The sequence below is a fragment of the Platichthys flesus genome, chromosome 12, assembly GCF_949316205.1.
Source record: "Platichthys flesus chromosome 12, fPlaFle2.1, whole genome shotgun sequence".
NCBI lineage: Eukaryota > Metazoa > Chordata > Actinopteri > Pleuronectiformes > Pleuronectidae > Platichthys > Platichthys flesus.
Window position 1 is genome coordinate 6,089,676 of NC_084956.1, and position 13,728 is coordinate 6,103,403.

Consider the following 13,728-nt stretch of genomic DNA (forward strand, 5'->3'; position numbering starts at 1 on the left):
TATTTGTGTACTCGTCATCCTCCTCGTCGTCTTCCTCCTCATCCCGGTACAGGATTGGACCGTCGGAGTCGGAGTCACTAGCTTGGCTGTCTCTCGGCCTATCAGGGATCACCGTCACCTCGGCCTGGTCTGTTTTCACACTCAGGCCCTGGGGCTTCTCAGCTCGGCCCTCAGCTGACCTGCAGGGAACACAGGATATGATAGAGAGGAAGTACATTAAATTACAGATGGATTGTTTTATTAGAGCAACTGTACAGTAAATATAATCTACTTCATATGTAGGAATGACATGCAGAGGAGAAAGTTTGTGTCACGAGCTTGCATGTCCCGACTGTATTTTCACCTGGGACTGGTCTCCGCAGCAGAATCGGTTTCTCCTTTCTTCTTTTCTTCCTCTCCTCCTGTTCTCTCCCTTTTCTCCCCCTGGGAGCAGGTCTCCGTCTCTACCTCTGTGAAGGAAGTGTCCTCTGTATCAGTGTTGACATGAGGAGGTTGGACTGCAGATTCAGGAGCCAGACTTTTGTGATTCTCCTCGCCCCCAGCGGATGCACTGGGAGCAGACTGGGAAGCAGCTCCCTCCGTCTCATTGCCCAAGGCTTTGGATGAGACGGGCTTCGTGTCTGAGGAAGGGGGCGAGGCCTTTGACCCCCCAGGCGGACTAGGAGTCTCTGTGGTGGGCTTTTGAGGTAAGTGAATGCATGATTTCTGCTTGGTCTTTGCATCTTTTCCCTCGACCTGTGCTGCAGCAACCGCATCCTTAGATGCACGAGAGCGAGGGTTGGAGGTGGAGGTGGAGGCGGCGGTGGCCTTTGCAGTTCCTCCTGTCTTCTTTGGATGGGAGGATTTAGCTGAGGAAGGAAAAGGAGAACGACAACGTGAGAAAGATTGAAAAGTCTGTTTCCTCCAGGTGCTCCAGTCTCCTCCAACTTCCTCCCACAGTCAGAGGACAACTGTATGTAGGTGTATTTCTGTCTATATAAAAGCTTTGTCTCACGCAAGTATTTATCTCACAGTCCACCTTAAATCACATTAGACATCTCCACATATTGAAAACATGTTGATTATAGTTTGTTGTTGACCATTTGCTAAAAAACATAATGCAACAGTACCCAACAGACTGTGTGTTTAAAAAATATATTTAATTATACCCATAGAAAATAATATCTGATTAAATGAGCAGATATTTATACAAAATTTGAAGATAGAAAATACAGCAGAACCCGACCTGGTGGTTATCACCATTCATTTATCCAGTGTCCTTTGTTATTTATCAATTTAATAATTTGATTGTTTTAGGCTGTAAAAGGCCAGAAAGTATGTGACAATGTAAAAAAAAAAGCAATACTTCCTGTTACAGTTTAGCAGTCAAAACATTGACAATTTACTATATAATTGACTAATCAGTTAATAGCCTTAGTGCTTTATTAAGTACATATGCACTGATGTATGAGAACACGCTGTGAGCCACAAGATAACCATCTCTAATCACATCTTTGACCCCAAGACAAATACACAATACCTAAGGTAATACTGAAAGAAGCAGCTTCTATAAGTGTCTGTGTAGTTTCTTTGTATGCTGGTGGAAGGAGCATGAGGGGGGGAAGGACTTCAGATGTTATTCGATAAAAAAAAACATGTATAGCAACCGATGAACATCATGTGCAGTATTATGGGCTGTGGGCTGCTTTACATTCAGCACCTTTCAGTAGACACATAGAGATCATAAGGACAACCTTAGGGAGAAACAGGGCAGACACACACAATGGAAGACAGTGACCACAACGCAGGGGGTTTCCAGGTGCAGTCTTCTTTCCCTTCACACACTGATACAAGCACAGTTTCCATGCAGGGGCGGCAGGCAGGGCAGATTGCTAACAGGCAAACTGGCTTCAGGCTCCGACCAGCTGAACTTACCGATCACACGACCAGTGGTGTTAGTGCCCCTCAGGTTAGCTTTGGCCTGAGTGGTCGGGCCAGTCTTGCCTGTGGTTTTAGTTGTCTTTTTAGTCCCAGAGGCGACCTCCCTGTGCCGGCTTGTGGCTGCAGCGCCGCCTGCAGGTTTGGAAGAGGCGGGCAGGGTGGCACCGTGCGTTTTTTTAGCTTGGAGGTCGTGAGGTCGCACCGGGTTTGCCCGGGCGAGAGGTTTAGTGTCTCGCCTCTCTGAGCAGAGCAGGGGAAGCAGGAAGCAGAAGTGCGGTGTTAAGAGGTTAAAACGAGGTACGGAGGATAAAGTCCAAACGAAAGAAAATTTAAGTCAGAGATCTTTAGAATTCAAAATATAGTTGGAAACAACAAGAAAAAAGTCATAATGTTACACAAATAATGTTGACATTTTATTAGAATGAAGTTGTAATGTAACGTGAAAAAAGTCATGACATTAAAAGAATAAAGTATAACGAGGATAAAGATTTTAAGACTTTAAACATTTTATTTTAGTTTTTAAAATAGTTTCTGAAATAGAAAATAGAGATTGAAAGAAAAAAAGATGCAGACAAGCACAGGGAGACGGAAGAGACGATTGAAGATAAAGAACGATGCACACGGAGCTAATGATGATGGGAAAAGTCTCTTTCCATCAGACTAACAGATAGAATGAACCCATTAACCTTCCAAACCTCCAGTGTGAGGACACGCATGTTCTCACACTGTGTTTTTACAGTGGTCCTTGTCTGTTCCTTTCATGTTTATTGACACACAGACAAACAAATGGCTCAGAGTTCAATGCTAACAGGGTTGAGATGAAAACAGCACAACACTTAAGCAGCATCAGAAGGAAGAGCCGTGGCCTGGCTCCTCGGGGGAGAGGGAGGGAGGCATTAGCAGATCTGCCCAGACTGAGAATACCTATGATGGGAATATATCTATGTGATCACATTAGGGCCCGGTCAGATTCCACAGAGGACTCGATGTCAGCTGGAAAAACTGCTGTCAAACACATTCCACGACTGAGAGGAGCAAATTCAACACAGCATCTAAAAAAAGCGGCAAAGTTGATTTAATATATACATAATTGAATTTCTAAAGAGCTGTATAAAAGTCTCATATTCCTGAGTCACATGTTTCACTTTGTGTTTGGAAGATTGAAGCCTCGGCCGTGTCAGAAAGAATTTCTGCTACAAAGTTTCACTTGTGAGAAAGAGAAAGAGTTTTATTCTTAAGACTCTTATTCTATAAGTGATCCAAACACTTCAGGCCACAGTGTGACAGAGAGTCCTGTTAGTTGGTTCTGCAGTTACCTGTTTTCTCCGCGGTGCAGCCAGGCCCAGAGGCCTTTCCCTCTTGCAGCACCTCTGGTGACTCGATGTCAACTTTGACCTCCTCCGACGTCACGCTGGACGTGGCGTGGCCGTTGAGATTTTGACTGTTGTTTGCTTCTTCTAGAGCAGGAAAAAAACAACTGTAAATGAAAATTGGTGCATATATGGTGTTTGGTATATTTTAATGAAATAACGAGCGATGAGATAAACCTTGTTCGGCGATGAGAACTCCTTTCTTGATCAGCTCCTCCCTCGTTTGTCTGGTGGAGATTTTTCTCTCTAGAACTGAGGGATGAACACGGTCAATGTGTGATTCAACAGGGGGATTCCATTTCATTTTCCTGCATCTGATCTGCTGCAGCAACCTACACGGAAATCTGCAAAAGCATCGCACAACAGCTGCACCGTGTTCCTCCTCAACACAACAACACCGCATTGATGAGGTACTAAAGTTAATTCTGTTTTAGATTAGTCGATAATGACTGGTTAATGAACAAAGAATAATCTGTGGCCATTAAAGTAATGAACTAATCCTTTCTTCAAAGCCAAAGTGCTGATTTATACTCCTCAGATATGTGGATTTGCCTTTTCTGGGCTCCTATGATAGTGAACTGAACAACTTTGTCGTTTGAGGACATCAACTTGGGCTCTGAGGAACAAACAGGTACCTTTTCATCCGACATTTGCAAGATTATCAGGAACTAATTGTGAGAAAGCCCTGAACGCAAAGCCCCCAGTGGATTTATACAGTACCCAAATACAAATAAGAATGAACAATAGCTAAATAAGCCAAATGCTCCTAGCAATGTTAAATCCTATTAGTGTCCGGTTTGTTTTCACTTCCGCATACATGGTTTATATAACTGGGCTCAAACACAAGATTCAAATTGCAATAGTATGAAGTTATTAAACCATCCATAGTGACCATTTGGTAAAGTCATAATCAGCAGTCATCACTGTTTTTCTTTGAATAGCAAAGGATTATTTGGAATCAAAATCAAGAAAGAGCCTTTAGTTCACACCCGAGCAGCTACAGCAGCCAAAGATGATGAAGAAGAGAACACACTGATATTCAAATCAAATTATTAATTAATCAATCAATCAGTCCATCCTCTTGCTGTTATCAAAGGTTGTGTTGCAGAGGCATCAGGCTATGCAGGTGTTCCAGCATGCCTCTCCCCAGCAACACTTCCCTCCAGAGGGGGTCCCAGGCCAGTTCTAATAAATAAACCCTTCAGTGAATTCTGGGTCAACCCCTGAGACTCTTCCCAGTAGGGTGTGTGTTCGAGAAACCTTCAATTAAAAAGGCATCCACGACGTCATTGCTTTGGTCACTAACCAAAGCTCATGACCACAGGTGAAGGTCAGAATGTGGACTGACAGGTTGCCTTCCACATTACTACTGATGCTTCCCCAATCTGCCAGCTCCTGCTCCATTCTCCCCTGACTCCTTTAGAACCTGTTACTCCTTCACTAACCCCCGTCCCAGAGGGAACAATCGAGTAATTAATTTGAAGCTCCTACGTGATGAAAAAGGAACAAACATTATAACTCTCAGGGCACAAAGATGAGATGCACAAAAGGAAAAAGGAACTCGAAGGCCGACTTCTCGTTTAGTCAGTTCACATGTGGACAGTAGCCTGAAACTAGCTGGAGGGACGTGGAGTTGTGAAACTTGCAGACGTACATGGCAGCTGACACAAATAAATCAGCAAGCATAAACTGTTCACTCTTTTCCTTTTAAAGCTCTTCAGGGAGCGACGCCGCTCCAGTTCAGACTTAATATTCTGCACGAATCCAGAAATGTAAGCCATGATGTTGCACAGACACTCGATTGGGAAGAACAAATCAGCCCACACTGTTCATACAGTGTCATTAAAACACACACAGGGCATGTCCTACCTTTGGAAAGATCCTGGAACTTGTCACTGGTCTTCTTCTTCCTCCACTTCCAGGGCTTGAACAGCTTCCCTAGTGACGACAGCTTGCCTCGCTGCTGCCGCGTTGCAGGGGCATTCTGGGTATTGGCGGCGCTGTCCACCACCACGTCGCAGCTGGCCAACGATGATGACTTCTCCAACCCATCAACTACAAGACACACATGGAGAAATATACAATCAGGGTAAGAACCAGACGGAAAGGGCTCATAATGAACCATCTAGCTGACGTAAATCACAACTCAGCCTTCAGTTTGCAAGTAGGAATATTTATAACTCTGTTTCTGTACAGTATTTACAGTGTGTGGTCTCATGTGTGTGTGTGTTGGGTGGCGAGAGCCCCGTCCTTCCACAACTCCTCCTCTTCCTGTTGAAAGATTAGATGTGCTGTGAACCTTCTGGAAAACTGCAGTGAGTGAATGGTGTGTGTGCAAGTGTGCGCATTAGAGTGTGCATGTGTGTGCGTCTGTGTGTGTGTGTGTGTGTGTGTGCACCATACCGGAACCTAACAGAGGAAAGAGAGGTGGTGTGTGATTCCTCAGAATCAAACTGAGGAAGGTTTTGTTTTTTTTCAGCTACACAACTCTGCTGACTCACTCGAGCCTGAACCTATGGAGGCCTGCGGGGATCAAACGTTTATCATTTCCGTGTGTACATGCATCGCATTGTATTGCGACCTGAAATCACTTCACTCATCGCCTCTCAGGAATGTTAACTTTTACGCCTTACTCACATTCGGACATGTCACGGCCACAAAAACCACAGGGATCACACGTATAAGCTGAATGAATTCCAGCTCATGTCTGTCTCAATAGACAGAAACGTAATAAAGGTTGTATTTCACCATATATGGAGATTTATATACCAACAATACCAATGTTATATACTGTATGTAAAGATGGACTAAATGACAACTCCCTGAAAGTGAAGCCAAAGCATCCTGGTCGCCCCCTGGTGGCCACCTTCATTTTGCGGATAAAAGTCATACAATTTCAGGTAGTTCTCATCACACTGATGAACGGTCTTTGATGCGATGAAAACAAGGTGAAACCTCTTGATTGACAGCTTGGACGGACTCGTAATTGGTCGAGCGCGTGTGTGTCCTCAGGACCTTGATACCACGACTACACAACACAATCAATACTGCACAGGATTGAAGGAGTGCTCAACAAGATAAAGAAATAATCTTATGTCAAGAAGCAGATGTCTCATCATCTTTCAATGGTGAAAAGCAATAGAAATAAAGGACGCAGCGACCCCAGCGTTTTCCTTTTGCTGAAGAATGAAATGTATAAAATATAGATGTAAAAAGAATTGTGTCGGTACGATAATTGCTCCCATTTGGATTTTGCTCATGTACTGATCCTGACTTTGTGTACGTACACAACATGGGAACTAAGAGCACAACGACATGGAAAAGTGCAGAGCAGATCAGGCCAGAACATGCTCTCCCCAGACACCATTTTAGTCCTCTCTCTCACGCAAACACACACACACACATATATATACACACACACAAATACCCACGCACGCACGTACACACATTCATTTCCTGTTCCTGTGGTGATATCAAATCACAATAGGTGCATTTCAGCAGCTAATGATGGGAAAATCAGTAAAAGCGATTATCATCACCATTAGCCTGACGATTAAACATCTAGTGGGAACCAAATAGGGACAATGGTCCCAATTATAAGTTGGGAGGGAAGAGAAAAGAGGAGGAGAGACAGAGAGGAGAGCAAAACAACGATTATTGTTGACTTGAACACAGTTTTCTTTCTCAAAGTGCGTTCAAGAAAAAGGGAAGGTCGACAAGGAGATTGTTCAGTCGCTAAAATCTCACAATTTGATGAGTCAGTAAATCGCATAATCAGTCACTTACCATAAGCGTGCCTTGTGGGGCCTGGAGCATGGGCTAAGGTTTTTTCATTTAGCTTTATTTCAATGTGCATTTAATTAAATCTTCTCTTGGGTAAAAGAAAAGAATCACTTAGCAGCATCTTTATGTAAAAAAGATTTTTATGCTTTGAACTGAAAATGAGGCCATGTTCATTCACTGAAAATGTTTTAATGTGTTAATGTGAGTCGCAGAGGAAGTGACAGCATGGACCACTATCAGTAAACAAACACTTCTAGAATCTAATGATGCTTGAAGCATAGAAAGACAAATTATAACAGTTGGTCAAATTAAAGGATAAATTGAATGTTAAGGGTTGATGTCCAGTGCTTCAGTTTCTTCCCACCAATCTTTGGAGGCTTCAATGGAAACTCTGCGTATTCACTTTGAATGGGGTGACATCATGCACAACTGCCTTGTGGTTCCATTGCTTCACACTGAATTTGGTAGAACTTTAGAAAAAGCTCAACTTTTCAAGCAGCAGCCCCGGCACCAGCCAATCAAATCACATTCAAACAAATACTCCCGCACAGGCACCAGCCAATCAAATCACATTCAAACAAATACTCCCGCACAGGCACCAGCCAATCAAATCACATTCAAACAAATACTCCCGCACAGGCACCAGCCAATCAAATCACGTCAATGCAGTTGCAGGTCCTGCCTAAACCGAAATAGTGGCCAGCAGTTAATGAACCCGCTGTTCATTTCACCACATAAACATTTGGCAGATTTAACACCCTTCACTTCCACTGCCCCCCCCAACTCCCCTCTTCTTCCTCTTACTCTACTGCTTCCCCTGTGCATGAACATCGACGCCCCCTGTTGCTGTCTGGCAGGAATTGGGTGGCTCGATTTCCCTCAGAGCTCGAGCTGCAGAGTGGAACGCACACAGGACGTCGAGCCACCAGGAGATATTTCCTCGAATTTGACAAATGAATTTGAATAACTGACCTTTAAGCAAACCTGAGTGAATTAAATAAAAAACATTCACCCCACACAGGAAGTGAAAACAATACAGTAATGGTTACGGTAATCCTGCTTTTCAGGCGAGACGGATTCATCTGAGACAAGCAATAAACTTTTACCAAAATAATGCTGACTACAGCTTTTTAATTACAACAATGAGGCTTAAGTCCAGCCCAGTATAACCCAGAGATGTTATTACACATAACAACTGCTGACACGACTCCATGATTGCACACAGGATTTCATACCAACGTGTGTTTTTCTTGCAACTACTGACTCACAGTGTCATACTAGAAGGCTGAATCAGGATTTGGATAGCAGCTGTGGAAGTGGACGGGATAATCAGAAACACAACTGGAGACTCCGCAGAAATCTGAGGGGAAACTAACCCACAGGATTCATTTCTTTTTTCAATAAACTGAGAATATTGCGCCACGACACGCAGGCCTTTTGTTATTTTCTTCATGTTTTCGTTGTCATGAATTGTCTGATAGGATATTAACGGGATGAAGTGGTGGTGTATTGTGACAAAGCCAGCGTGTTTCTTTTTTCTTTTTTTTTCAGACCTTATGGCAGGAACATGTGTTGAGAAGGAGGGGAAAGGGAGAGGCTTCCTTCCTTCACTGCAAGTCACCAGGGAGGGAAGAGCCAGACATCACGAACGGAGGAAAAGGGACTGAGTGGGTGAGAGAGGGAGAGAGAGAGAGAGGGGGGGGGGGGGGAGAGAGAAGGGGAGAGGTGGAAACTGAGGTGGGGCAAAAATAAAAATATGGGAGCGAGGAGCGTAGAGAAGGAAAGAAGAAGAAAACAAGGCAACAGGAGGTGTTGGACGAGAGCGCGGGGGGGGCCACGTCGGGCATTAGCTCCAGTTTTAACACTTGGGTAATTTTTTCCAAATCTCAGTCCAACGTGGGACAGAGAGCTACAGTACAGCCTCAACCCATGATCCTCACAGGGCCGAGCAGCTGGGATTAGGTCAAGAGTGACACACCAGGAGGAAATCAAACAGGAAGCCGCAGCTTTACAGTGTTTTAACACACGGCAATCAGACGTCAGCGCTGACAGGATATCAGCTTCATGACCTGATCTTTCAGTGATACCCCAACAGGGTCAATCCCCCCCCTCCTGCTCTTAGAACTGTAGATTCAGCATTCAAAGCACAGCACATCTTCATTGTGTAACCCGTAATACAGCAATACAGAGCATATAAATCCTTATTATAGCCTCGGGTTCCTATGCATGTTGACTTTACTGCGCAACAAACCAGTCTCGGTTTGACTGTAAACGCTGACAGAGTAAGAAGAAGGTCCAGTTTGGTTTTCAGTTGGCGTCCTTGATCACTTCCTCTGCTTCACTGCCTCAAAGTTTTCCCATCAAAATGTGGACGGATGGTAAATATTTACAGTTATGACTCACACACAGAAAAGACCAAGGTCTATACGATCCCACACTGAAAACACTGATCCCCCTGAAAAGTCTCCATCGTAATCTCCGAGAAGCCAGGGTGACGTCTTCAGATTTCACCAACCAAACAGTCCAAAGTCTGAATACATTAAATTTACTATGAACTATCATAGTTCCAGTGTAGTTCTCTGAGGAAGTAAAGTTCTCCTTCCATCAGCGAGTTCAAAGATTCTTTCTGTTTAATAATGCACAATCATAAGTTCCTTGAACTGGCAACGGTTTATATTTCTGCTTTTGATGAATGGTGGAAATGATAGTTTCAATAGAGTTTCAGGGAATGTGTACACAGATTCTCAAAGTATTTTACAGCATCAAAGGCCTATAGAGCTATATCACTTGGATCAGGACTTAGAGGACTGGTTTCTTTTTTTGACCGTTACTCCTGTTTGTGGGTGGCTGGAGCTCCATCTGTGGAAAAAGCTTAACTTTTCAAATGGTGGTCAAATTTGGTGACAGCCAAAATATCCTGCTCAAACAAATATTTATCTTTAGAAGCATGGCTTGCAATTCCTTCCTCATTACAAACGCAGCAGTGATCCCACGCACAAAACCCGGCTGGTTAGTCTGTATCATGTCTGTTATTTCATCATGGGGCACAGAGAACTACACAAAAACTGAAAATGTCTAGCAGCAGCAGTGTTTAAGTGTATTTTCAGTATATTGTGCTTGTGGTCTTAAGTGTATACAGGTTTCCATTCAATGTACTGAAAATTCCACCATTTGTTTTCCCTTCATCCGATGTGAAGACATCCTGTGTACGTCCGGGACATGGGACAAATGTCGTCATTGAGTTAAATCAACGTTGCTTAAAGGAATCTTGAGTTATGGGAAAAGATGTGGTAGACAACCCCTGCGTGCACTAATCAATAGTACTTCAGATCGTGGCTAATAATTGCCTCCAGTGGTAAAACTGACTAGACCTGGTCCTCCGAAGGATGTGGGCGCTTAATTGGGACGCGGCTATTGTTATCGTTGCACCAATCTCGGAAGTAAGTAAATTAAATTGTGGGGTGATTCTTTGAGAATTGACTAAGAGAGGAAATCAAACAAAGCAAATATCTCAGATTAGACAGTTTGATACGATGGAACATTTCCACGAGAGGCATAAATAACCAGAAGAGCAATTGAGAGCACGTTGGCATCTGAAATCGGAGAAGACAACTGCTATGTAGTGGAAGGAGTGGAGTTATATTCCTAGTTTTTGTTAGATGACTAACTACAGAATAGGGAGAGGACAAGACAAGCATGTTGATTACACTCCTGCACTTTTAATCTAAGATAAGATAGTGAATATTGACTTTATTGTTGTTGTGTCGTTATGTTTTTCAACAATATTTGTACTTAACCTTAAGAAATACCCTGAACTGAGGTAAACATGGCATATTCTCGGGTTATTACGGTCCTGATCGTGAGTGAGCTGTAAACCCTGGGCTTCCCGACGATCCTCTGTGGGTAAACAAACATGGTTCGAAGCCCCAGTTCATGTGTCAAACTGGCAGCTAAAGTACACAAACACGAGTCAAACCCTGGACTCCCCAGCCCTGATTCCCGATCAGCCTCACAAAGGCTCGCACGGTGATGTCAGAGAGTTTGAAATTCATTTTAAAAACACAGTTCACTCACTTCCCCTCGGCAGGAAACCACCGCGCGCTTTGTTTCTGCGCAAAAAGCTTCGACAGAAATGAAAGAGAGGACTTCCTGGATGAAGATAGCGGAATGTGTAAGTGTATGTTGTGTGTGTGTGTGAGAGAGAGAGAGAGACATGTTGCACGCATGCACAGAAACACACACTCACCGCTCGCGGGCTTGGCCACAGCCGACACGGCCGTCTGACCCATGTTCGGATGATCCGGAGCCGGACCGCGCTCCACTAAACCCCCGCGATCACCGCCTCGTTTCCCCGCGTAAATCCCTTCCGCCGAGCGCGCTCATCTCAGGGAGGATAGCTCCGGACCGTGATGGCCGAGTCGCTGGAAACTTCACTGACTGACTGGGTCCCTACTACGTCGTAAGTTCCCCTCCCACCGGCAGCTCCTCCACCTCCTGCTGCAGCAGCTGAAGAATGCCTCTCATTCCTCCGCGCAGATTAGAGGCGCTGCCGGGGTCAAAGGCTGAGGAGCTCCGACACTTCCAGCAGTTTACCCAGCGAGAGATTGAAAAGCTTGATGGACAGCGAGGGGCAGCCGGAGCGGGAAGGTTTAAACGCGGATAAATCGCGCTCACAAGTGGCTTTTGGGCGAGGACTGAAGTCCGGACATTGTACTGAAAGTTTTTCTGGGTGTGCTGAAACAAAAAGTTCACAGAACTCCCCCCCGCCAGCCCCCAGCACAATATCCGGAACATGTCCAAGCAAGTCATGGGAGAACACACACATTGAAATGTCCCAGTCTGCCTGTCGATGCCTTTCTAACATAGAAAAATAAAATATAAATATCTTAGGTTTGGGGATAAGGTGTCATGCACGTAGACGAATGTAGAATGCACGTGTTGGGAAGCTGTCATCCATCTACACAGTTTAGGATTGACTGTGTTTTATGAGAGTAAATACAACTTGGGGCTTTTCACTATTGGTTAGAACACAAAGTAAATGGAGTATCTTCACTTGAGCATTTTTTAACATTTAATTCACTAAATAATAATAAAGATACAACTTAAATCTAATATATTTATATTTTTATATGTAAGAGGTATGGTAAGGAAGAAAGCAATTAACAATAATTTGGTTATTAATTATCTTTTTATATCAATTATTTGGTCAGAAAATAAGAACAGAAAAACTCTTAGTTCTGCTTTGTTTTCAAAATAAAGCTTTAAATTGTGTTGATATAACTTGTTTACTTTCATTTGAGCAAACCAAGATATCATTGGTTCAACGAACCCAGTGTGGCACAAGATTCTCTAACTTATAGGGTCCATAATGAATCTAGGATATCAGGGCATGTGCAGTGTGTGTAGCTGGTGGCAGAGGGCCAGTACACTAACCCGTTTCTGCAGTGTAAGCTCTTTTGAAAAAATGAGATGAGCCTAAGTGCAGGCTTTCAAATGGGAGCCAAATCTGTCAGGTTTTGTCAGTGGGTAAAAAAGCTTAGATAAAAGGACACAGAGATAATATCTGTTTAATATTAGACTCATGACCTCACGTTTGCCACATTCGTCAAACACCGCTGCCACAGAGCGACACTCAGTATAATCTGTGTGTGTGAGAAGAGAGAGAGAGAGAGAGAGAGAGAGAGAGCTTTATCTGTCATCTCTTTCAACAGAGTGTCAGATGAGACCATGCAGAACCAGGCTTGACAATCATAGACACACACACGCACACACACACACACACAATGTGCGGTTTCAAGCCAAGACTGCCATCTAGTGTTAACTTCACACTGCTGTGCTCTGCTCTTACAGTGGAGACCACCTTTCCTCCCCTAAGTCATTGAATGGTGCGAGGTCACAGACAGTGTAATCATGTATGAAATCACTACTGCACAATCTTTCTCTCGGTTGAAGCAACAAGACAAAATATAACTAAAGTTGAAAACTAAACAAAACATAACACACAGGAGAAATGGAAGAATAGGACCAATCCTGTAGCCGACATCTTGCACGACCATAGCCCCCCCCCCCCCCCCCCCTGTCAGTCAACTCATTGACTGGATTTAAATAAATAAATAAGTGACTTTCGAGCCTCTACGTATGACAGTGACGTCACTGAACAGGAATACATAATTTAGTTGAAGTGGAAGAGATGGTACTAAATAAACTGACACAGGAAGGAAGCATCCGTGAGGAGGTGATAGAATGTGAGGGACAGAGGGACGGAGGGATTTGGTTAAGTTAACAGAGGAAAACTGATGACGTCAGCATTCACAGAGAGGTAACCTCATTACCCTCGCTGTATCAGCAGAGCGGGTTGCATTTGTTGGAGGCTGCACGTTGTTAGAAACACAGAAAGGACAGTGGAAAACATTGCTGTTGATGCCCAGTCCATTGACATCCACTCTAAAGAGGATCATCAGAGAGCCAGAGGGAGATACACTGGGTCCAAATTGCTGGATCACATAATGTTTCTCAATTTCTTCAAGATCGCGTAGTTTAAAATTCAGATTACTAAACAGCAGGTCTAACAGAGTGAGAAGATGTGTTTTCCATGCACTCATTATTCCTTGTACGAGGAGATGACCAAAGGTGAATGTTAATGTGTTCATGTGTT

At 43.8% G+C, this 13,728-nt stretch overlaps 1 protein-coding gene across 3 annotated transcripts in view; it reads right to left on the reverse strand.

Annotated features, from left to right (window-relative positions):
- Window positions 1-13,728, reverse strand: part of phactr2 (phosphatase and actin regulator 2) — a 31,397-nt gene that overhangs the window by 7,285 nt on the left and 10,384 nt on the right. For 2 of the 3 annotated variants that reach the window (XM_062400785.1, XM_062400788.1), the window contains exons 2-6: window positions 5,160-5,345; window positions 3,468-3,542; window positions 3,237-3,377; window positions 344-848; window positions 1-179 (exon numbers count right to left, since the gene is read on the reverse strand). In XM_062400785.1, the coding sequence (XP_062256769.1) occupies window positions 1-179; window positions 344-848; window positions 3,237-3,377; window positions 3,468-3,542; window positions 5,160-5,345 (1,086 nt within the window). Of the gene's footprint in view, window positions 180-343; window positions 849-3,236; window positions 3,378-3,467; window positions 3,543-5,159; window positions 5,346-11,319; window positions 11,758-13,728 lie in introns of those variants that run through there. The other variant, XM_062400786.1, reaches the window with a different exon arrangement.